Genomic DNA, 26,303 nt, shown 5'->3' with positions numbered 1-26,303 from the left:
TAAAAAATCTAAGAACTAATATCATGCTTTTAAAAAACCACCATGAACCGTATTAGCAATATTGTTAAAAAAACTATTGCTTTAAATAATCTTTCTGAAATAATGGTTATAATTTAAAGACCTTGTGTAAGTTTCCAGACTCCTTTCTCTCTGTTATTAAAAAAAAATAAAAATAACTCAGGGTCTTTAAAAAAAGGTCAAAATAAACCCTTTAGGCATTAAAAAACAATTTTAGATGAGATCAAAATAGGGATACAGAGCTTAAGAGAGAGGATTTTCACTAGAAATAATTACCCGAAATGGAGATAATACCTTTGCATTTTCCTCTATTTTTTTACTGCTGCATGAGTCAACCCTGATTTCTACTCAAGACTTCTGATTCTTTTCTGTATATATTTCGTTATGTCGTTTCTGGCTCCATTTTGGCTAGGAAAAAGCTAGTCCACATTTGTCTGAGGTAACCTTTAGTGTCATTCCACTGAACAATTTCTTGCTCATTTAGCTGAAGACTTTTTTTTACCCCAACAGAAAGAAACAATTGAACTTGTAACCAGATAACCGGACAGTTCTAAAAAGGACGAACTGAAGAGAAATATATCTCTGGCAATGTCATAAGTGTCAATAAGGAAGACTTCAGCTTTACCGTTAGTCTTGGAAAACACGGTGATTTGACAAAAAAGAAAACACATTAAAGTTTTCTCCTTCTTTTTGGTACTGAAAATATAATGAATTCATGTAAAGGTTCTAGAGATTTTCTTTCTTGTTATTGGCTTGCTGTTGTTCCTTTTTCCGTTATCATTTTTTGTTTGTTTTTAATTTATTATTTCTACAGCAGGAGTTGAGTAGGTTTTGTTTTCCAATTTTAGAAAAGATAAAGAATAGACAAATGAAAAGTAAAGCAGTCTTTACTGCTGAGAAATCTAGAAGAAGGTGAAGAAGTTTTGACAAGTTTTGAAGAGGAAAATTTCAGAAAAGAAAATAAAGGTAGATTACTGATGTCTTTACCATGGACTTGCTAGTAATCAGTGTTACTTCAATCAGTGGCTTAGTGGGAAAAAACTGAAAAAATGTACAGGAGAAAAATGTTTGGGAGGGATACACAAGAAATTGGGAAAATTTCTTTAATCAAACAATATGTTCTATGAAATGTGCCAAAAGCTAGTATTCTATTTGAAATTCTTCATATGGAAAAAAAAAAAAAGGTATAATTTTGCTTCAAACAATGAAATTATTTTAAAATTTTTAATGAGCTCTCCTTTTGATCTAAAGCCAGAGGCATCAGAACAACAAGAGCTAATAGCATAAAATTTGTGTTTCAGCAAAACATTTCTTCCAATTTCCTTCACTTTAGTCCATTCCTAATACAAAACACTTAAGCTTTGACAAATGTATACTGTTTCTTTTTAATATGCTGGAAAGGAGTGTCAAACTAAAACCTGCTTTTTATGGACTTCTATAAATGTAAAGAGGAATATACTTAGTAAGGCCTTAATGCTGTGATTTGTTGGCCAGATATGTCTGTGTTGTGCCAACAGGTGCTGAACCACATGTACAGTCTCATGTATTTAGAGAGAGGTTGGCCAGCATACTGTACAGCCTTTCAGTGTTGATTTTGCTCCTTTATTCCTCAGCCAAAAATAGCACAGTATTAACATATCAATTTTTCAAAAGCCAGGAATATATTTTACTGTAAGTTATGAAGCTTACTGAGTTATAAATACTTGTTTAAACTATATTATTACTGTAAAATTTAAATAATACAGAAAATAGGAAATTTGATACTTCTGTTTATTATTCTAATATAATATGTAATGTTACACGTGCAACTATGGAGAATTTGACCTTCCATTTACAAGACTCACTTTGTATTGATACTAAAGGTAACTATATATATTTGTATCTCTGGGGAGTTACCATCATAATTAATACTTTTAGAAAGGCACGCCATGAACCAGGACAAGAGTTATTAACTGTAGCTTTCTATAATGTTTGTTGAAAAAAAAATACTAAAAAAAATATACATATTTCATTTGTAAAATCAACTGAACTGATTTGCTACACAACCCTACACAATGCTACAGGCTTGGGGAAGAGAAAAGGACCTGGGGGTGCTGGCTGACAGCTGGCTGATATGAGCCAGCAGTGTGCCCAGGTGGCCAAGAAGGCCAACGGCATCCTGGCTGGTATCCAAAACACTGTGGCCAGCAGGACAAGGGAAGTGATTGTCCCCCTGGACCTGGCACTGGTGAGGCCGCACCTCAAATCCTGTGTTCAGGTTTGGGCCCCTCACTACAAAAAAGACACTGAGGTGCTGGAGTGTGTCCAGAGAAGAGCAATGAAGCTGGTGAAGGGTCTGGAGCACAAGACTTATGAGGAGCAGCTGAGGAAACTGGATTTGTTTAGCCTGGAGAAAAGGAGTCTCAGGAAGGACCTTATTGCCCTCTACAGCTGCCTGAAAGGAGGCTGTAGGCAGGTGGGGGTAGGTCTCTTCTCCCAGGTAACAAGTGACATAGGAGAGGAAATGGCCTCAAGCTGCACCAGGGGAGCTTTAGGTTGGGTATTAGGAAAATTTTATTCACTGAGGCATTGGAATAGGCTGCCCATGGAGGTGGTGGAATCACCATCCCTGAAAGTGTTTAAAAAGTACGTAGAAGTGTTTTTTAGAGTCATGCTTTAGTGATGGACTTGGCAGTCCTGGTTTAATGGTTGGACTTGATGATCTCAAAGGTCTTTTCCAACCTAAAGGATTACATGATTCTATGAATGTAATGAAGAAGTTGCTATCTCCTAGAAAATGAGAGGGTTTTCTCCTTTTTTTCTTAATGAGTTCTGGAAAGAAAATGGTGGGGGGTGGGGGGTGAAGCTGGAAATAAGCTTCATCTTAGTATGTATTTTGGGTCCATTTTTTTATATCTATTCATAAGGGTGGAATTGCCTTGTCCAAGAAACCCTTAAGAGAAAATATTAGTACAATCAAACAGGCTTCAAGAATTATTTTGTTATAAATCTGAAATTCTTATAGTGGCTGTATCCTTTAAGCAAATTCTAAAACTTTTCCCTGCAACAATGGGGTGAAGAGAATCTAGTAACTCTGAACTGTTATAAAAATTATTAGAATCTGAATACTGCTGAGAAATGCATAATTTATGATATTAAGATCTGATTAAGTGTTAAATGGATGTCAGGAGAGATCTCCATAGTAATCCACTTAGCTTTTAATGAGTAATTATGACTTCATAGTGAGTGAGGGTTGAATAATTGAGAAAAGCAATACTTAGAGAACTCAAGCAAGATTTCTGTGTGCAATTAAGCATGTTATTCTTCTATCAGGAATAAATTCAACAGGTACAGGAACAAAGGAAAAAATAAATTATACAACATTAGAGTGAGGGGAAATAATTTGATTAAAGAGTTTACTGTTGTACTGTTTCTTTTTTATTGTGACCTTATGCATTTTTTACCTAAACACGTATTCTTACAAGTTAAATTGTTCAATTACAAATTCTATGCCCAAGATGTCAGTGAAATAAAGTGTCACCACAAGCAGGTACAAACTGAGTTTATGCATGAACATCACAAAATATTTTTTTACTGCAAGTGTGACCAAGCACTAGAACAGGTTGCCCAGAGAGGTGGTGGAGTCTCCATCCTTGGAGGTACTGAAAAGCCGTCTGGACATGCTCCTGGGCAACCAGCTCTAGGGCACTCTGCTTGAGCAAGGGAGTCGGACAAAGTGACCTCTAGAGGTCCTTTCAACCTCAAGTATTCTGTGATACTGTGGTTCTATGATTCATAAAATCATAGAATATCTCAAGTTGGAAGGGACCCATAAAGACCATCAAGTCCAACTCCTTGCTTCTCACAGGACTACCTAAAAATAAACCATATGACTAATAGCATTGTCCAGACAGTTCTCGAACTCTGACAGGCTTGGTACTCTGACCATTTCCCTGGGCAGCCTGTTCCAGTGACCAATCACCCTCTCAGTGAATAATCTTTTCCTAATATCCAGTCTGAACTTCCACTGACACAGCTTCATTTTATTTCCTTGTGTCCTATTGTTGGTCATCAGGAAGAGGAGACCAACACTTGCCATTCCACTGCCCTCTCTTGAAGAAATTATAAACTGTGATGAGGTCACCCCTCAGCCTTCTCCAATCTGAACAAACCAAATGACCTCAGCTGCTGCTTGTAAGTCTTGCCCTTCAGGTCTTTCACCACCTTGGCTGCCCTCTTATGGACACACTCTAATAGTCTGATGTCCTTCTTATACTGAGGTGCCCAATATTGCACACGATACTAGAGGTGGAGTTGTACCAGTGCAATGCAGAGCGGGACAATCACTGTTGTCAACCAGCCAGCTGTGTTGTGCTTGATGCACCCCATGACACAGCTGGCCCTTTTTGTCACCAGGGCACACTGTTAAATCATATTCAAATTGCAATCAACCCAGACCCCCAGATCTCTTTCCAAAGGGCTTCTCTGCAGTCTCTTGTCCCTTAGTTTGTATATATAACCAGCACTTCCTTGTCCCAGGAGGAGAATTTGGGAATTCTGTACATTTCAGTTCTTGAAGATATAGTTGTCATTTAAGTTTTTTCCCGCTAAGGACCTCACCAGCTTACTATGACATTTCAAAGATGATAGTGACCTGAAAATGGGATTGTTCAGCACCCTTTGGCATGCCTTTTCTGGTCCCATGGACATAACTCCTAATAGTGTCTTCCTCTACTGTGGGTAACGCTACATTCCCAGACTTTGTCTTCTGCTAGGCTCAAGGAACTGGAAACCACCTGAGCACACACCTGTGAATACTGAGGCATAAAAAAGAATTTACTTTACATTGTACATAATGCCCCATTGAGGAGAGGGCCCTTATTTTCTTGCTAGTTTTATCTCCATCTGAGCTTTAGCTTTTCTAACTCCATCCATGCACACTCAGGTAAGGTCTCTATATTCTTCTCAAGCAGGTCATCCCACTTCCATATTCCATGTACTATGGCATGAGGTATTTACATTAGCATACCAAACACTAAAGAATGTACTGTGCTTTTCATGTGTGTTTGTTAGCTTGTAATTCATGATGCTCTAAAGCAACTACATAGTTCTGGGTTTGGTACCAGCCAGCTAAGAAACAGAGAAACTAGCATACTTATGACTGTACCTGATTATAAACTTGCCAGTGCACTTAAACAAGTAATAACAAATAACCAAATACAGGTGATAGTCATCTAAGAATTTGAAAGGAACTAAAATACAACACTGCTGAAGTACCATCAGTGGCATGTGACCAATCATTTAAATTGACTTTGGGACCAGAAGGAAAGGTGGCAAATACAATACAAATTCTAATAGGAAGCATGATGAGTTTTACCATGTAGCCCTGCAGTGCAATATTGCCACTGCTGGCTTTAGGCCATAAGCTTTGCACTGAATTTGTGAGGACTTAGGACTGAGGCTCATCAGGCTTGGTCTGTTCTTCCTGCAGTGATGTTTAACTTTGCTGTGACAAGTGTGACAGCAGTTTTTTCTTCTAATTTGCTTTACTTTTGTTTATCTTTGTATGCTACAACCATAGTTTTATGTAGATAGCAGTAACAAGTAGTTATTCTGTGTAGGATGACATTTTCAACTCTAGTGCAATGCTGCAAAGAAAGACAGGGCTTGTACAATAGCAGAGGCCTTGAGAAGTGGAGACACAGGATGTGATGTGAGGAGCACAGGCATGTGATGATAAGAGATGGGGCATAGTTTTAGCACTGGAGACCCCATAGTTATAAACAACTCACCAGTGGTCAGTTAAAGAATGCAGACCTGGCGCTGGAAAAAAAATCATCTTAAGGGTAAGAAAAAGAAAAAATAAATGGTATTTAATATACTTTAGAGCTACCATAAAAAGTAAATTCAGATACAGAAGTGCAGCCCAATGAAGAAAAGGTGTAAAAGCATTTTAGCAGACGTAGAGAAATTACTCCAAGTAAATCCTAGAGGGATGAAGAAGAAACCACAAATATGAACATCATATTCCTCCCTGTGAAGGGCTGTGGATTCTGTAACACTGCCCCCAACAACACCACTGTGAAACCACTGACCTTAAGACCCAGAGGAGGGAAAAGCGTGAGTATAATGTCATAAAAAAGGGCAGAAACTAAAAATTGTGGGAGTCCCAATTTAAATTGCATTTCTATTAATTTTCCGTAGTGATTAGATCAGACCTAATAATTAGTATATATTTAACTTCTATGTTATATTACCGGTACATTCGTGGCTTTACCTGTATATAAGGTGTGCTTCTCCCTTGCCCATAACCAAGATTTTGAGCATAACAGAATCAGAGATGTATGTACCAGTAAGTCTGATTTTACCAAATTACGTTCTGAAGGTTGTTATAAAGAATATAATACCATGTTGCCTTTCATATTGCAGAGTGTAGAAAAGTAAACACTTCTAATAAGAGTGTTTCATTTTTAATTGACCCAAACATTTTAAGCCCTGAAATCAGAATTTGCATTCTTTAGGACTGTAGCTGTGCTTGTAGTTAGTAGAGATATTTTTAGTTTTATGTGAACTGCTTTGGTCTATTTTTGCACTTCTGCTCTCAATTTAATATTATCACTTCTTTTTGCAGAAACTATGTAAGAGCAACCAGTGTGCTAATAAAGAGTACATAAAGAAAATCTACACTAAGCATTTCTAATTCCTCATTTTATATGGCAACAAGGTTATCAAACAAAGTATATTACATGGCCTAACACTTTTCTTCAGTGCACAAGTACTGGAACTACATCATAATTCTGGTTTTGTTTTGTTTGTTGTTTTTTTTTTTTTCTTTCTCTAAAATGAAAGTAATTACAGCAAATTATGACTTAAGAGTATATTTTTCTATTTTCTGTTTTTGAATGTGGTTATGACACCCAATTAGATTTAATGCATATATGCACACATATGCATACACAAACATACACACAGACCCATTACTCTTTGACCCTTTAAACCAAGAAGCTAGGAGGAAAATTAAAAAAAATATTCTTTGGCAAGGCGTGGGCAGTTAAGATTCAGCTCCTGAAATGTGGCCCTTTACATCCATGATATTGCATTTACAGGCCATTAAAACCTCTTAATTTTGAAGTGTGGTTTGTTTCATCTTGAACTCTATGTCCAAAATAGGTCAGATTATTGGAGTCTTTAAAATTCTCAATTGTTTCCACAGAACCTGCAGAGCACAGAGTGACAAGCCTTGTATGAACATTTACATTGTAGGCAGTAGCCATGATTTATCCACTTCCAGGAACTTTACACTTAATTATTTCAAAAGAAAATAAATCCATTTACAGCAATCTTTATTGGACCCACCAGAAGTTGGAAAATAGGTTTTCTGAATATTTCCTCATTTTTATTTGGCATTGTGTAGAACTGTGCAGTTAATATATCCTTATTATAGCCTACATGAAAAATCTGTCTTTAATAAAGTAGTTATCAGAAATAGTAAAATGAAGAATTATTTAAGATTAACATACATAGTTTTTCAGTCCTTTTAAAATAAAATTTAATTGTATATGGATAAAAAAATATCATCTTGACTCTAAAACTAAACTTAAAAAAACAGGAACAGATAATTCATCCTGTTGGTGGAGAGATTTTTTCTATAGGTGGGTTGAGATGCTTACAACTGGATAAACTCCACTGTTGATGGAACCTGTTTAGTCTAAATTTTTACGTTTTAGATTGCTAAAGATACATCATACCAAATCAGTTCATTCATTGACTATCACTTCGTCTATCCCAATATTTAATAAAAATAATAATAAAATAAAAAGAATCCTACAGTTATCTGAAATGGCAGTTGGCTTCAGAATGCCCATATTTATCTATAGTGGTAGTTAGAAAAAAATCTAGGAATATTATTTTTATCAAAATTTGCAGGTTTAATGATAATTTCTCACTTAATTCCAAAATTTTTTATATCTCCATTTTAGTATGGTGTTTCACAAATCCCTGTAAAGATGACTAATTCTTCTGAGAGGAAGGGATTCTAGAAAGTAAACTCCAGGTAAACCCTCCTCACAAATGTGATATTCATAATTTTCTAATGACACAGCTTTTCTAATTAAGATCGAAAGGGAATAATTTCCATTAATTCCTGAAAAACAAGAATTTACTGGGGTTGGAGATAACAGTTCTGAGATTAGAACTCATCATTTACTAAATTTGATTGGGTGAAAGATAAGCACATTTACACCACACAGTGGACCAATGTTCTAGACAGCTATTTCTCTTCTGAGAAAAGCAACATAACCTTTTTAACATAGTGGTACATGTCCCAGTAAGTGAGTCTAGCCAAGGTAAAACACTTAAGTTCACTAAATACTGTCCCAGCTTCATAGACTAAGGGGATCCAAACTTTAATACAAACATTTTCCAGTTCAAGTGAACATGAGTATGCTTATTCTCAAATTTCACAGCTAACATTTTTTCGTTTACATGGAAGTGGATATAAAACTCTGAAAAGATCAAAACAACTTCCATTGTCACGATCAGCTTATGACTTAACCCCATTGTCAACTGCTGCCATGAATTACAAACACGGACACATAGTCTCAAATGTTAAATATGCAGTTGAAGTTTCTCCTTCTCCCGGTTTAGAATGAAAGGAATCATTCAAGGACTTTTAGGAATAGTCCTTGCTGAAAGTTTATCTCTGACTGTTGTTTTAGCACAGAGTCTTTTAGCTGAGCTACTTTTTTTACAGAATGTCTTTAAATTTGTTTGAGATGTATTTTATTAACCTTGGCTCTTAAATGAACTCATTATTCTGGAACATACAATCTGACTTTTTACCATCTAATAGATTATCTGTCCTTTCTCTTAGGTTCCTCCAGGATTTAGCTGGAAACCTGACCTTAAAGATTCAGCCCTTGGCAATGTCTTTTGTAGACATCTCTTTCAAATAGTCCCTTACTTTGTTGTCTGGGGATTGTTTGTTTGTTTTGTTGCCAGTCAACATGCCCTTCATATGTCTCACTAAAAAAAAATAAATATGGTTCATAAAAACACCCCAGGATACTAGAAGAATATTCAAAACATTTTTCATGCCTGAACAGAGAAATTTCCTCTAGATTTATACCCTTTCACTCTTTAGAACTATTCCTTGTCTGAAGAGAATCAGTCAATCATCACATGTGAAATATGAAGAAATCCAGCAAAACCACTCAGAGCCACTCAAAGAGAGAGGGAACCTTTCAGAATGTGCATGATACCTGGCCTGGGTAAACACCACCATCCTTGCAGGTTCCTCTGGCCTTTGGAAGAGGCATCAATGACAGACATGGAGTTCCAGAAAACTGATGGGTTTTTAATAATTTTACAAAAAAATTCCTTGACAAATTGACTCTAATTAATTAGATACAAGAATTGATATACAAGGATTAACAGGATGAGATGGGCTATAAACTTGGAGTAAAGATGAATGTCAGTGTACTGGGATGGTAGCCAAAATGTGGGGGGTGCCACAAAGACTGATCATACAATCATAGAATAGTTTGGGCTGGAATGAACCTTTAAAGGTCACCTAGATCAGGTTGCTAAGAGCCCTGCTGAGTTTGAAAGCCTGAATGTTTCCAAGGATGGGGTATCTACCACCTCTCTGGGCAACCTGTTCCAGTGTTTCACAACTCTAATAATAAAAAATACCTCCCTTATATCTAGTCTAAATCTACCCTCTTTTAGTTTGAACCCATTATCCCTTGTCCTATTGCTATGAGTCCTGCTAAAAAGTCTCTTCCCATCTTTCTTATATACCCCCTTTAAGTACTGAAAGACTTCAGTGAGGTGTGCCCAGAGCCTTCTCTTCTCTAGGCTGAACAACGGCAACTCACTCAGCCAGTCTTCATAGGAGAGGTGTTCCATCTCTCTAATAATTTTTGTGGCCATCCTCTGGACCTGCTCTAACAGGTCTATGTCTTTCCTGTGATGAGGGCTCCAGAGATAGATGCAATACTCGAACTGATGTTAGTTTTAATGTTATTAATGATCTGGCAAATAAAGTAAACAAAAATTTAATCACATATAGAGTTTATACTAAATTGGTGGCAAATACAGAGGAGAAAGGTATAATACAAAAAGATATAAAGAAGTCAAATAGTTTGAAGGAACATGTTTTAGAAGTGAGATATGTCTCAGGAAATGGAAATTGAAGCAAGTATATTTCAGAAAAAGAAAATTAAACCTGAGCTATTCAGAGAAAAAGTCCCAGAATGAAGACCAAAGTATAGAAGTTGTTGCTGAATGTAAGTTTCCAATGTAATACACGTTAAAAAGCAAGCGGATAGGTGCATGTGAAGATGGTTTATGCCACAGGAAAAACATAAATCAGTAACAGATATCAGTAACATAGGTGAATCTATGCTTTAAGTCTGTCACATAATAGTATTGTATACAGTATTTCAACAGAATGTATTTTTCTTTGTTTTTTTTGAGATATTTTTTTTAGCAGGAACAACTACTAAACATAAAGGTTGAGGAAGAGCGTAAGAAAGTCTTGAAGATTTAGTTCATGTGTTAGCATAATTCTAGCTTCAGTGGAGATACAGTGGACTGTGTTAGCTAATTATGTGGTATATTGTGTCAGAAAAAGTAAGCAATACATGGTTAAACATAATTATCCATACTTTAAAGAGGAAAGTTAATATTCAGGTTGGTATATAACACTGTGGTGGATTGGTTTAGTTGAACGTAGTAAAACAAGCAACTGTTTTTCTTAGTCATGTTTTCTACACAGTTCCATTCATGATAACTTCTTCAGAAACACTAAATCTTAACTTGAACGCTTGCACTATACAGAAAGACTTCAGGAGCTAAAAGATGTAAGACTAAAGCCTTCTAAAGAAAGAGAGCTACAAAGGTCAGCCGCGAAACAGCTACCAAGTCTACCTGATAGTGTTCACCTCTTCAATGCATTTTCTATTTTTAAACATCTACACTATATTTACATCTATGCTACATATTTTATTATGTTTTAAATGCATTGTGATAGGTGATTTTATAGTGATGTAGACAATTTCTGTGCTTAGGTAAGATCTGAAATGCTGTACTTGGCTGAGCTAATCAACACAGGCTCAGCTGAGAAGCAGAAATGTCTCTGGTTACTATGGATCATTAACTTTTTAAACCACTTCAAACAACTTGTTCTGAAGGCTTTTTGACTGAATTTACATGAAAAGCATACTTACCTTCTGTCTCTTATTGATGATTTGATGATATTTTTTGGAGGTAATATATAATATTCGAATGTATGCTATCTCTCAGCTGCCTCTCAGAATGCTTAAAGAAAGCTGCTAATTCCTAGTTTTTCTTGTCACTTGCAGCAGATTTATACATTGGGTAACGAGAATGAATAATGCACTGGTGTTCTCCATGAGAGGCTTATGAAACTATCCATGGAAAAAAGACCTTAGATTCTTTATAGATTTTACCCTGAATGAGCAAAAAGGAAAATATAGACAATGATAGCTGTAAAGCCAGAAGCGACAGACAACCTAAAGCGAATCAGCAGCTTTGGAAACTCCATGACCTTAAATTTGGGAGTTAATTGCCTTAATTAAATGAGCCATGGTAGGCTGCTAGAAAGTGGAAAGCAGAAGAAAGTGGTAGAGATGTTTATTTTGTATACACCTGACTTTGAGGACAGACTTCCATGTAAACACACTGTGATTAGGAAACACTCCCACTATGTCTCAGAAACTGATACTTTTAAAATATCAGTCAGTGATGTAGAACATGACTCTGGTCGGAGCGCTGGTCTAAAAGTCCCAGAAAGTAAAACATCGAGGGCTTTGTATTTTGCATTAAAAAACAAAACAAAACAAAACAAAACCAAACAAACAACAACAACAAAAAAAACCCCAAAACAAAACCAACAACAAAACCAACCAAACAAAAAAAAACACCAAAACTTTGACAGAGGTGGGGAAAGTAATTTTTGGAGTTCAAGAGCAGATGTAGCCAACTACCGTATTTCATATACCAAGTTTTAAGCCTGTCTTTCTGTTGAGAACTTTATTAATTATTAGCAATCCATAGACATTGACACTATATATGCTTCTTAACTACAGCATCTTTAAGTTAACCATGTAATATATAATTATTCTTGATGGACAAAAATGCTATCAAAATTCTTTCTTATTCATATGGGCCATATATATTCACTGTACAGTGACTTAAACCAGAAACTCAAATACTAAGAAATATGAATATGTTAATAAATATCCCCATGCATTGGGAACATTTTGTTCCATGTTAAAAGCAGCCAAAACTTAAATACTGATATTACATTTCTCTTTGAAATATTAGGTAAAAAATTTTAACAGTCTTTTGTCTTTCCATGCAGTTGCTGCATGCCAAAAAAAATAAGAAAAAAAAAAAAAAAAAAGTATTTCCAGCATGAAAGTTTCAGCAGTCTTAATATTTCTGGTGGAAATAGAGACCTAAGAAAAATTGTTGACTTAAAAGGTGGCAGTCTGCTTGGAGTTCCCACAATAATGATACATCAGACATCAGCTCTTGCTTAGTGTTCTAGATTTTATCTGCTTCAAATTAAATATTATGCTAATATGGTTTCATGTGTTTTTATTTTTTGATGCTTACTTCTCTATCCTTTTGTCTCGAATATTACAGTAGAATGCCCAGGATGAAGTGAAACTGTTGTGTTTTTGTGTAATTCAGCTTGCTAGCTTTTTAGGTGAGAGGTCTTTTTAAGGATCCTTGCCCTAGCTAGAACCATTTGTCTTTCACCTTAACTAATGCTATTTAGCCACACCTTCTAAAAGGCACCTTAAACAGCAGGAAAGATTTCTAGACATCTGCTGGAGAGTATTAGTGATTGAATTACTTTGGTTGTTACATTTGCTTTCTGACAGTTATCACTGAAAGCTCTTTAACAGAAAATTTAATCCTCTGCAAAGCAGCTAGCTGTTCCTTTTTTCTTCTTTTAATAAAGATAACTATTCCAAATTCCTCTAGTAATACTTAACAAGTGACTTCTTTTATTCCATTATTTCAGTCCATTGTCATTGTTGTTTGGAATCTGTGTGCACTAATACTTTCTCTTTCAAAGGTGACAAAAATAATAACACATTAAGTGCAATGAACAAAGCTTAAAATGACAGCAGAGACATAAACTGCTGTGTTAATTCCAGTGCCACTCCCGTGATATAGGGACCTCCCATGATGCTATAAAAATTCCTTTATCAGCTCACCTTTAGTGCAGCGAATAGAGCAGTGGAAGAAATTTTATTGCTCTTTTTACCTGTTTGAGTTTTGAGACTTATAAGACTTCCACTGTACTTCAACACAAAATAGAGACCTTCCCTAAATATTCTGGGGATGGCTGAACACCTGTCTGCTAAGAGGAAGTAGTGAATTAATTCCTCATTTTGATTTCTATATGTGCACAGCTTTTGCTTTACCTATTACATTGTTTTTATCTCAACTTTTGTAATTTTTCTTACTTTTGCTGTTCCAGTTCTCTCCCCCATCCCACTGTGAGAGAGTAATCGACAAGCTGTGTGGGGCTTAGCTGCCCACCAGGGTTAAAACATGTCACCACTGTATTCTGGAGAACAAAAAAAAATTAAATGTGGATTTGACCAGAAAGAGGGCTTAAATTAGGCCATGTCATTGTTTTGTTCACTAGTATAAATGTTGTCTTAACTAGATTGTGAAAGATATAGGAACTCTTGTACCCTATATCTTCTCTTGGACATTAGCTATTATGTCACCAGAATACTTTCTACAGAACACTGTTTCAAATCACCTACATAGTTCAATAGTGCAAGCTTCATCCAAGTCTGTTTACATTCATTTTGCATGTACCTGTAAAAACTAGCAGCCCTGTCTCAACTCAATAAAACAATAAAAGAAAGAGAAAGGAGTCTGAAGATGAGGAAAAAATATGTGATTGAAGTACTACTTTAAGTTCTGTTTGGTGAGTTTGCTTGGGGTGCATTTAATTTTGGCATCAGTAACATGATTTTAATTAAAGGACTTTTCTATGAACTAAATAAGGTGTCTAACATGGCCAGTCAATTCTTGCCAATACGATTGCTCTACACACAAGGAAAGATAGTAATTAATTAAAGGAAGCTTCTTCAAGGACAGTTGCTCTACTGTGCAAAACCTGAGAAACGGCTGACATGGACTATTTCATTTCAATGTCATAAGCCATATTACTTACATGCACTGTTGTAGATGCAAAGGTTTTTATCCACTTTCAGACAAAAGAAAAAGCAAGAGGAAAATGAAGAACTAACTGTAGAAGGAAACTGAAAGCTCAAAAGTCATGCCATTGATTTACAAATGTAACTATATTTTATAACCTTTTTACTCTCTCCTTTATGCATTTAAACCAAATGCATATTTTTTGAGTCAGCTATCCAAAATGTATAAGCAGAAATAAGAAATACAGTTTTAAATTACATGTACGTATATATGTTAAGCTTCTACAAGGTTTCATTAAAAAGTATGAAAACAAAATTAAATGTTTTTCTTGCTTTTTAAAACAAAGTTCTGCTTTTCATAGCTGAGAGTGTTCCATTATGTCATACTTTGTTTTCCCCAAGATAAGTCTACTCCAAATATGATTTAAATGTTAATGCAAAGGCTGCAGCTGTAGTGTTTATAATTTATAAACATAATTAATAACAATTAGATGTGAAACTGTAATAGCCTTTCTGGTTGCAGATGCTATTTAATTCAGAGTCAAGTAAACATGCTGAAATTGCCACTGCATTGTCCTTCCCTCTGTCCCTTCCCAAACACATAAATGAAACAATAAACAGGTATAAATTAAAAATGCTGTGGAACAAGCATGAAGTAACTGAATCTAAAATTAGAAAGAATTAAAAACATAATCTATTACAATATGAAGAAGCTCTTACAATGAGATCCCACAAAGGAAAGAATCTAGACCTTATCATAAGATATCCCTGAACACTGAAGTCAATTCCACTTAAACTCAGTCATAACTCAGTGTTTAGTAAGGTTAGATTTTATTAAATACATACATTTATTGTCATTTACTATGGCCTGTCAGACTTTTGTTTCATGATTATGTTGTACAGTAGAGACCTTACTATTATATCAAAAAACTTTAAGTACTGTGGTCAAATGTTACTTTTATTAACAAACCCATATTTTTAGTTTTCACACCAATAAAAATAACCCAAGATTAGACTGAAAAAAGAAAACTGTACCGGTGGTAAGGTGCAAGTGAAAAGAGAGATTGATAGTTACAGCTCTCTGGGATATGACTCTATGATTTCTTTTTCAGGGTTAGTAGATTTACAGTCTGTTTCCTGCTTGTGTATTGCAAGCATTTCTTTAGACTAATTTAATTTTTGTACTTCAGGCAATAGATATTAATTTTCTGTCTTTGAATTGGTTATTTTTAAAAATCCTTTAATCTTTTTGGTACTTATCTTTAAATTGATATGCATATGGCTAATATATATTTCCTTAATGTTACCTAAAACGGCAGTGAATCATATTCAATACTTCTTTTTCAATGCCTTCTCTAACCAAAGATTACTGAAAGATTGTAGAGTCCAGCTTACATAGGCTTCTATTAAAAAGGGTAAGGATGGGGGACAAAATAGAAATTGTTTTCATTGTCAGCTAAAACTCAATGTGGTTAATCAAAACTATTTTTCCAGGCTTCTTTTGTAGCCAATTGAAACAGAATGACTCCTGAAGTAAGTGTCAACCACTAACAAAAATCTAGCACAGGTGGTCTTCATTCCCCCCTGAAAACACTCACTGACAATACATAGAGCCTTGAAGACTTGTTTACTAGGACTTCGTACTTTAGACTTCTAAAGTCAGGTAAAGTGAAACAGATAATCCCACTTCAAATTAAGTTGCATAAATTATTGGTGGCCCACCAAGAAATTAAAAGAGGAGGTGGGATTCAGCTCAGAAGGATAACTAAAGTTATCTGAGCTAATACAGGCTGATACATACTAACAAACTCTCTGGTCACCCTTGCTTTCATTAGTCAGATCTTCAGGAACTATAATGAGAAGGCAGATATCTAGCTCACATGCAGAACTTCCACATGTAGACATACACGTAATCCCTTAAACTGAAGGTGAAGCCTGCTCTAGGTCTATTCTTACTATAAGCTTAATTGGAAGCTTCAAAAGTAACCTATTAAGTTTGATTTAGATTTTGTAGGTATCACAGCAGAGAGCAGAAAATGCAGAGATGTGATTACTCCTCTGAATACTTTCCTATTCCTTATTTTTGAAAAGTCAGCCTTCCTGTACTTGAATATTTAAAAGAAAAAGAAACCACTATCTTTACATAATTTGTATATGCCTTACCTGTGAAATCACGAGGGCACAAACACTGAAACAAAGGTTGCTTTCTCAGCTGGCTCACATCAATGCAAGTTGCTCCATTAGAACAACTATTTGGGTAAATTAAGCATGCATTTTCAACAAGTTGGCAAAATTCTCCTGTCCATCCAGGTGCACAGAGGCACTAGATATAACAAACACACAAAGAAACAATTTTTTTTTAGAAAAATATTTATCAGAGAGAAAACATAAAAAGAAAATTAAATGTGAAAGTTTGTATAAATGTCTTTGGATCTTGTATTTTAGTACTGAGTAAAAGTACAGTAAAATTACATCCAGCTAAGACTATTCTTCATACCTGTATTGGCATGATAAAAGGTTGAGAGAGGCAGAACTCATCTACAATGTCTGTTGAAAAAATGTGGGAAAATAGGACGCATGAGTAGGAGGAAACAAACACAGCTGCCAACCCATCATGAGAAAACATAATATGGAGTTTCTGTTATACATTCTGACCCTACTGTTAACTAAAATAAATAAAAATAACTTCTTCAGAGGAAAGGGGAAGATTTGAAGCTATTTAGTTAAGTTTTTGAGTAAAGGCTAGAGCTGCTTAAAAAAAAAAAATATACTTCTGGAACAATGGAGATATCTTTGGTAATCTTCACACATTACGTGTTGTTTGGGTTGGGACAATGACAATACAATTGTAACTCATTAAGCAAAGAGTTTCATTTACAAAAAAATAGAACTGAAACATCAAACGTAACATTATTATTCTGTTACAATAGAATTATTATTATTACATTATTATGACAGAAACATGTTGGCAAAGCCTTTTTACTTCAATGTCTTTCAAGGACATTAGAAACCATTTTTTAAAACCATTTAAAAAATTGGAAGAAACTAGTTTTAACCATAAAGGAAAAATAAATAACACTGAAAATACTCTATTGGAATACAAGCTTACATTCACTTCTCGAAAGAGTTCTGTGAAACCTATAAATTCCAAGTACTATGATCAGGATATTATTAATAGTAGCTTGCCTTGAATCCAATTATAAGGTCAATAAAACAATATAGCCAACAGTAGCATAAAAGTAATTTAGAACACTGTGAGTGTATAGCCAGACACAAAGTATAAGCATTTTGCATGAGTATGTGTACAATGTGACCACAAAAGGGACAGATCTGGTGTAGCTGCACACCATACAAGTGACAAAAAGTTGCCTAAGGACAAGATTAGTGGTAAGGTATGTCATACAGGTAGGACATATTGCTGAATACAGAAGAAGAATGACTGGCAAAACACCAAAAAGCCCCAAGTCAAGTAATATGAGGAGGACACTCTCCTTTTTTAGGGGTGTGTGTGTGGGTGTAAAATAGCATAAACCATCGAATATTAAGAGGAAGGATGGAGAAAAAGGAAGACAAGCTTCACTTCAGTAATGACTTCTCTCATCAAAGAGCTCATGAGACAGATTACCTTGACCTTGGGAACTAAGAACCACCAGGGACCATAGCTATCAGCACTAACTATATAGTGTCAGCTCCACAGTATTGTATGATTCACAGATAATATAGAATGTGTTACAGCATAACAGTATGTAGACATAGTGAAAATGACTAATAATATGTAAAAACTATTAGCATGAATTCTGTTTATGAATTAATTCAGTAAAATTTTGTTTTACAGTTTATAACTGGCCTGATCTATCAGTATTCTAAACATTCCCATTACAGTGATCTTTGATTCCCTACCTGATATACATGTTGTAAAGATGAACAGTATTCAGGTGGCCAAGCGAAGCCTTTAGGAGAACTGCAGTGATGGGAATCCCACATTGCAAATCTCTGAGATGAACTAATAAACAGCAGCTAGCTAAATCAGACTGTCCCCTCCTGAGCGACCAAATGTAAGAGGAGTATGATATGCAACAGAGTTAATGTGACTTACCTTCCCAGGGCCTGGAAGAACATAATGCTCTCCAGGAGCTGTATATAATTTAGTCCCTATTTTCTGAATTCTTGTCCCTGCATCCCTCTGTTGTGACAATCCCCATACACAACTCTGCTGTTTCCTGATGTCTTTCCCCTTAGTCTGCAGAAACACCTGCTATTACCTCTGTACTGTCCTTTTCCTTGACATTGTTCGGTTAAATTTGACACCATTATAAAAATGTAAAAACAAGGTGGCATGTTTTAGTAACTTTATCTATCCTTTGTCATTTAGTATACAAAGCTTCCCCCCAACAAAACCATAAACCAATAAACCTATAAAAATACAATTTATTCTGGATGTCACTATATATTACATTCATAGAATACTAGAATAATTTAGGTTGAGAGAGACCTTTGAAGGTCATACAGTCCTACTCCTTGCTCAGAGCAGGTCAATTTTAAAATCCAAGCTGGTCACTCAGGATCTTGTCTGGTTGAGGTCTAAATATCTAAAAGAATGGTAATTCAACAGTCTTTCTAGGCAACTTGTTGCAGTGCTTAATTACATTCACACTACAGTGTGAACAATTTCTTCTTAATACCTGGTCAGAATTTCACTTGTTGCAACTTTTTGCCAGTTGTCTCACACTCCATTTCTGTGCATTTCTGAGAAAAGTTTGGCTCTCTCTTGTTTATGATCACCCAGTAGAGACCAGAAGAAAAGAACTGCATCTCCATTCAGCTTTGTTTTCAAGGCTAAACAAACCCAGATCCTCAGCCTTTACTCATACATCATGTGCTGCAATCCTTTCACAATGTTAATGACTTTCTGCCGGACTTGATCCAATTCTGTCAAAGATTTGTTTCTGGTTTTGGTTGTTTTGGGGGTTTTTTTGTACATTGAAGCCCAACCCCACACACAGTACTCTAGGGGTGGCCTCACAGGTGCTGAGCAGAAGGGACTAATGACTTCACTTTATCTGCTGGCTATGCTTTCGCTAATTCAAGCCAGTATTAGATTAAGCTAGCCTTTATCACCTGATTGCATTGATCCCCTCCCTCATCTTCTCTAGATATGTCCTGTTGAGCCCTTTGGGCATACATAAATACTCTCTTTGCCTAAGTAGTTCCTAGTTTGGCATTTCTTTATTATTGATAGTGCTTCTTTCTTCTAAATTTTGCCACTCAGCACAGGGACTTGGGAAACTTGAAAGCAGAAGATGCAAGCAAAAACCAGAGCAAAGGCACTGAATGCCAGCCACCTTACTCAGCAGTGGGCTTACATTACCCTTGGTCTCATTTTTTTCTGCTGCTATACCTATAAAAAATGGGATTTATAAGGTAGCTTCTCCTTTATGATTGCTTTTCAAGAGTACAGTATTTATTTGGAAATTGTCACTGTCTACACTCAACCCTTTATCTACTCAGGAGCTAAACATTGCTATTTACTGTATTTTCTTTCTTTAAATATCTTATTGAGTCCATTCTGCAAGAAAGAGTTTCTTCAGCTAAGTTCACTTAAGTTTAACCTCTTCCTAGTGGATATATGTTCACTTAAAAAATCTGTCCTCAGAGACTGAACTGTTCTGAAAACTACATTTACTTTTCATTGAGCAAAGTGGCTTTTCTGCACCTGGGGTGAAACATATTACTGACAAGACAGCATTCAGGAATTAAATCACTATTTCCAGAGTACACCTGAATTGTTTTGAGGATAATTAAAGGACAAGTCTTTGGGATGCTTAAGCCAGCACTTTCCACCAACATTTAGTCATATTTTTAAGCTGAACTGAAATAAACCCAACAGCATACTGAGTAGCTTGTACAGGGCTATGGTTTAGATTTGTGCTGGAAACAGTGTTAATAATACAGGGATGTTTTAGTCACTGCTGAGCAGGGCTTTCATAGACTCAAGGAATTTTCCACTTCTCACCTCACCCCACCACCAAGTAGGCTGGAGCGGCACAAAAAGTTGGGAGGGGACACATCCAGGACAGCTGACCCCAACTGACCAAAGGGATATCCCATACTATATGATGCTGTACTCAACAAGAAGAGCTGCAGGGAAGGAGGAGGTCATGGGGATGTTCAGAGTTACAACATTTGTCTTCCCAAGTAACTGTTATGTGGTATGGAGCCCGGCTTTCCTGGAGATGGATGAACACCTGCCTGCTGATGGGAAGTAGTGACTGAATTCCTTGTTTTGCTTTGCTTTGCTTGTGCATGTGGTTTTCGCTTTCTGTATTAAACTATCTTTATTTTGACCCAGGAGTTTTCTCACATTTACTGATCTTATTCTTTCCCCCATCCCACTGGAGGGGGGTGAGCAAGCAGCTGTGTGGTGCCTAGTTGCCAGCTGGGGTTAAACCATGACACATGCCCATTCCTTGAATTTTTTCATGAGACATGGGAAAAGAACTTATTTCAATGTTACACAAAGTTGTTGGTTCCATATTACTAAATACATATTTTCCTATAAAAGGTGTAGGGCTGAGGAACCAGCTTTTACATACACAGTGCAAATGTGTAAAGGTGCAATGGTCTTACACAGTACTGAGTTGTTAAAAAATTATAAAATATGGGGACTGGTGGCAGGGGGAGCTCACCTTTTCTACTATTAACCATTATGATTCAGCTGATAGGAAAGGTACCTCTTGTATTTATAGTGAAAATCTAGATTATTCTCTTTCCATTTGTGTTGTCTAAAACTCATATTGTTTGTTTCTTTCACATCTCAAAATCATCTGTTTTTTCTCTGCAAACAATTCATAGAAATGCATTGTATTTGATCAATAAAAAACAATACTTCATACTGATCATATAGCATGTCTTTCACTGTAATATTTATCAGTTTTGTGTATTTTATTTTTCATAATTTTTGCTGGCTTATGATTTTTTAATGTGTTAAAATGACTATGTCATCTTCCCAGAAGCTTTGATTTTAAATGCCCATTCTTATTGGTTATTTCTGGTGTATTTTACTGTCACATTTGTTAATATGCTATTGTAGTAGATCAATTAAGACACATTGTACAAAGATATGTAAAGGTATTACATGATCAGAGCTTTAACTAAATATTTTTGTTTTAATTATTAATGTAAAGCAGGATATTTAGTTTATTACATGAAGATTTCTACTGTTCATTAACTTCTGTACTGTTCAGAGAACCTTAACAGCACATATAAAATGTACCTAGGGTGCTTTGGTGCTGTTTTTTTCAATAGAATAAGAAAAGCAGGAAAAGGTTGTTTCAATAAAGTTCAAATTAAATATTGAAGAAGCAGAAAACTGTATAGGACATTTAAAAATTTACATGAACTCTTCCGTAGAATTACTGCTACTGTGTGGAAGAAAATGAACTAATTAACTTGTGCAAAACTGGCCTGTAATTGAATTATTTGACTTTGAACTACTGTTGTTTGAACAATCAGCTGGAACATTAGGGGAGACTCTTTTATTTTATTTTTTTCTGGAAAAGACAATAATTTATTTTATATGTTGTACATAAGTTGCATCTGAGAACAGTAGAATTTGCAGTACCAATTTTCATTGCTCCTAGCATTGCTAGTAGAGCTGTTATAAATATTCATAAAAATTTTATCACTCCAACCAACTGCTTTAATATATTGTATGGCAAATATATTAAATATTTGTTTCCTTATGGCTTTTTTATACTCAGAAAACAACTGTTGATTGATATAGCATAGAGAGTTTTAAAAGAGCCCTAGTGGCTGTTTTTTAAAGAACTGCTTTTGCTAAACAAAGTAATGTTTTCTTTCAGCTATATTTCCTCTTAATTTTGGATATGTTATCTAGAACTTATTTCTCCTCTCATTCAATAAATACAAGTATCTTCTGTAAGAATAAGTCTAAGGCCTTCTTAGGGCTATGAGATCTAAGCAGTGTGACTGATGTAGCTCAATTCTGGAGATTATTGCTAATTCTGTGTAGAGATGCCTTACTTCTGGGCTATAAATTCAGCCAGACTTCTGGGGATAAAGTATTATCAAAGAGCATTAGGACTGAGAGTGGTTCCTCAGGGAAGAACTTAGAAAGTGACAAATGGAAGCAGTGGCAGCAGAGTTTCCACAAAGGCTGTTCAGGCTGGCGTAGGGTGTACCACTGGCCTGCGGGGCTTGGCACTGCTTGCCACTGTTCTCAGAAGCAGCAGATTGATTCCCTGCCTGACAGCTGGCTGACGGGTTTGTTTCTGCACCCACAAGAGTAAACCTCATCTGGTTAGGGACAAAACTTGGAGCCTTGTCTGTCTGATTGTAATTTCTGCACAAGTTTTGTTGAATACATGCCACATACCAGCTTTCTGAAATAGGGTAAAAACACTAGGGGAGGAGAAGTTCCCTCCTCTCTCCTCCCTCCCTCATCTGCCCAGAAGGAACATAGTGGCTTTGGTGAAGACAATTTTTTTTGTTGTTGTTGTTAGTATACAAACCTCTTCTGCTTTGCCAGAGAACATGATAATCTTTGAGCAGCCCTCATGTACTGTTGTTTTTTTTTAATCTTAAATGACAATGGTGTGATCCATGGTGTTACTGATTATTCATTTGTACCCACAATTTTACTTCATCCTGCATATATCCTGTTGGTTCACACTTTGTTGTTGAAATATCTCAGGTGCACCATAAAACTCCAAATACAACAACTATGGCTTTGAAAGATGGTTATGAGGAAAAGGTTCAAAAGAATATAATATGAACATCTGCAGGGCAAGATTTTGGACACCAGTCTTCTGTTATATTGTTGTGCTTTAACCCCAGATGGCAACTAAACCCCACACAGCCGCTTTCTCACTCTGCCCCACAGTGTGATGGGGGAGAGCATCGGAAAATTTAATGTGAGAAAACATATGGGTTGAGACCAAGACAGTTTTATAGGGAAAGCAAAAGCCACGCACGCAAGCAAAGCAAAACAAGGGATTCATTCACCACTTCCCACTGGCAGGCAGGTGTTCAGCCATCCCCAGGAGAGCAGGGCTCCGGCACACATTACTTGGGAAGATAAATGCCATAATACTGAATGTCCCCCCACTTCTTTCTTCTTCCCCCAGCTTATATACTCAGCATGATGTCATACAGTATGGAATATGCCTTTGGCTGCTTCTGGTAAGCTGTCCTGGCTGTGTTCCCTCCAAATTTCTTGTGCCCCTCCAGCACTCTCTCTGGCAGGGTCCAAGAAACTGAAAAGTCCTTGACTTAGAAACAATAAAAATCATCTGTGTGCTGTCAACATTTTTCTCACACTAAATCCAATACACAGCACTGCACCAGCTACTAAGAAGATTAACTCTATCATAGCTGAAACCAGGACATATATTATTTTTTTTACCCTGTTACTGTGGATCATACTATTTGATATATACTATTATATATGTGTCCATATAAGAAAGAAAAAATTAAGTGACTGGGGAACAATTCTCTGAAAGGTCTGCATGTTGGTACACGCTTTTATCAATCAGTGTTCCCCAAACACATACAAACATCTGATGTTTGCAGAACACATAGTCTGAAAATTACTTTCAGAAGTTAAAACCGTTACTACTTTTTGCTTAGCTTCACTCCCCCTTAACAACACAATCTACTTCCACTGCACTGTATGAACACTAGCCAGAAACTGGCAGGAATTCCTGCTGCTCTTTTGGAAGGCACCAGGACATCCATTGACAATGATTCCAACATAAAATTTCACATGCATGTGTCAGTACAGCTTCTCAAAGGAAATTTAAACATTTGCTTTGAATGACCAGCAGTAGGTGTAATTGTAAAACCCAGAATGGTAACACAGATTATTGCCTCTCTCTTTAATGCTGCTTGCCAAGACAGCCCTGCTATTCAGGCAATATCTATAATTTGTGTAGTTCTTGTCTCAACTGTAGTGCAGGCAAATGGAAATGGACCTTACAATGGCATTGCTTTCACTTCATCTTTTACCTTCAGTTTTTGTGTCTCTATAACTGAATTCCTTTGTTAGCTGTAAGCACATAACCTTACATGAATCAGTGGTTTGTCAGGATAATGAGAGAAAGCTGTATTGACAAAATAGAGTTAGATACATAATGCAGACCATATAAGTTGAAAGGTAGTTGATCATAACATAGTAAAGGGCTGTCAGGAAAAAAACAAAAAAAACAACTATTAATGAGCATTTTTACACCCTGCAAGAGGTGGAATACCTTTTTAATCTGCATGCCTTTCCATAAGAAGTGTATGGCAGAGCAGAAATAGGAGAGTGTGCAGCTATTCCTAACCTCCTGCTTGCAAATGTTGTAGGGCTGCACCTTCTCCCTCAAATGCACTTCTGTAGAAAACCATATGTGGTTTTCTGTATGTGAATTCTGTAAATCTTATGCAATTCAGTGGTTTCTCCCTAGAATGTAAGGACAGCTGGTATGCCAGAAACTTGACAGCCTTCATATCCTTGACTTTCCTGCTACAGTTTTCTAGAAACCACACTTTTTTCTGGGCTTCCAAAATTCAATAATTGACAGTTTTGTTATCCTCATATTTCACTAGATTAGTTTAACATGTTTTTTCAGTATCTTTGATTTATTTTTTTTTTTTTAATACTAATGATTCAGGAGAAAACATGGGATCTTAGGCAGAGATAATTCTTTTCACCTCAATCTAAGACACTTGCTATGGATAAATAGATATCTGATTCCCTCTTGGGACCTAAAAGAAAGCTTTATATCCCCACGTGATTCCTTGATTGTATACACTCTTCACCTGCTTTTACTGCCCAGTCTCCTTGTGCCAGAGGCTTTGCTGGTGCCATTCTAATTCACTGGGAGAACTCTACCCAAACAACTACATGCCTCCAGGCGGTTAGCATGTGGCAGCAGTATGATTAGCACAAAAGAAACAACAGCTCTTTCTTCCATCAGCTGTCCTTTAAGAATTCTTCATCTTTTCCCTGCCTTCACATAAACGTAAGAGTAACAGATACCTATAGCCATAAATTGTTTTAGACGCTCAGATTAAAAATACTGAGGAAATACTTTCAACTGCAAATTAGGAACACTGACTTTTAATTTATAAAATCCATTTAAGAAACATAAATGTTGCCACGAGAATAGAAATGTCTATTTAAATGTTTTCATGTGGGTACACTTTTGAAAAAATATTTTTTAAGAAGCAGGTTATTATATTGTCAAAATAATGCAGATGATTATTTTTATTGAAATGCTTGCTGGGAACTGCAATTGGTACACACTTGGGTAACTGTAAAAATATGGTTTATGTTAAAAATGTTTTAATTTAATTTTTTCTTTAAAACAGTGGCACATGTCTTCTAATACAGAGTAGGGCAAGGTGTTTAGGATAAAGCTGCCAAATCTGGATAGTATTAATTAAAACATTTCCTATGTGATGGATATCAAAGAAAAATAAGCTTTATTATATTTTCTTCAGAAGTTTAACAGGGATTAAATAAATCTTAAAAAAAATTATTCCACCAATGCACCTACAAAACAGGAAAAATTCAGTAGGGCGGTGGTTTGCAATCATTGACAAATCAGTAGTAAATAATAGAATTTTACATAACAATATTTGTTGAAAGAGGAAGATCTGTAAAGTTTAAACAGTGTGTTTGTCACCTGTTAAAATGATATGTAGAAATTATATCCAGATTTCTTAAATTGAGGCAAGGCTGCAATCTTGTCTTTCTGTGTTTTAGCAACATCTAATGAAGTAAACATCATATCTTTGGCTGTCTACAGAGGCCAAATAAAGTGGGTTTTTTTTTAATGTTTTGGCTATTCATGGCAACTCTGGGAAGTATAATCCTTTTCCCAGCCTTTCAATATCAGTTGAATGAGTCTGATGCATTGACTACTAGAAGCAATGCACAATAAGTTTTTCAGCCTTCTGTGGGAGTTTTGGGTTTTGTATCACACAGTAATAGATGCTCATGAAATTTAATGTCTGGTGGAGTTATTCACAAGAACAGGACAGGTGTCACCTGGCATCGATCTGATGGAAAACTGCTAATACACT

General features: G+C 35.9%; 1 protein-coding gene across 5 annotated transcripts in view; it reads right to left on the bottom strand.

Annotated features, from left to right (window-relative positions):
• The window catches only part of EYS (eyes shut homolog), a 1,034,174-nt gene that overhangs the window by 773,261 nt on the left and 234,610 nt on the right, over positions 1-26,303 (bottom strand). For all 5 annotated transcript variants that reach the window (XM_080388797.1, XM_080388796.1, XM_080388798.1 and 2 more), the window contains one exon: positions 16,377-16,536. In XM_080388797.1, coding sequence (XP_080244923.1) covers positions 16,377-16,536 — 160 coding nt within the window. The remainder of the gene's footprint in view (positions 1-16,376; positions 16,537-26,303) is intronic.

The sequence above is a fragment of the Falco punctatus genome (assembly GCF_963210335.1).
Source record: "Falco punctatus genome assembly, chromosome: 5".
Classification (NCBI taxonomy): domain Eukaryota; kingdom Metazoa; phylum Chordata; class Aves; order Falconiformes; family Falconidae; genus Falco; species Falco punctatus.
Note: the sequence above shows the minus strand (reverse complement) of the source record. Positions and strands in the feature narration are given on the sequence as shown.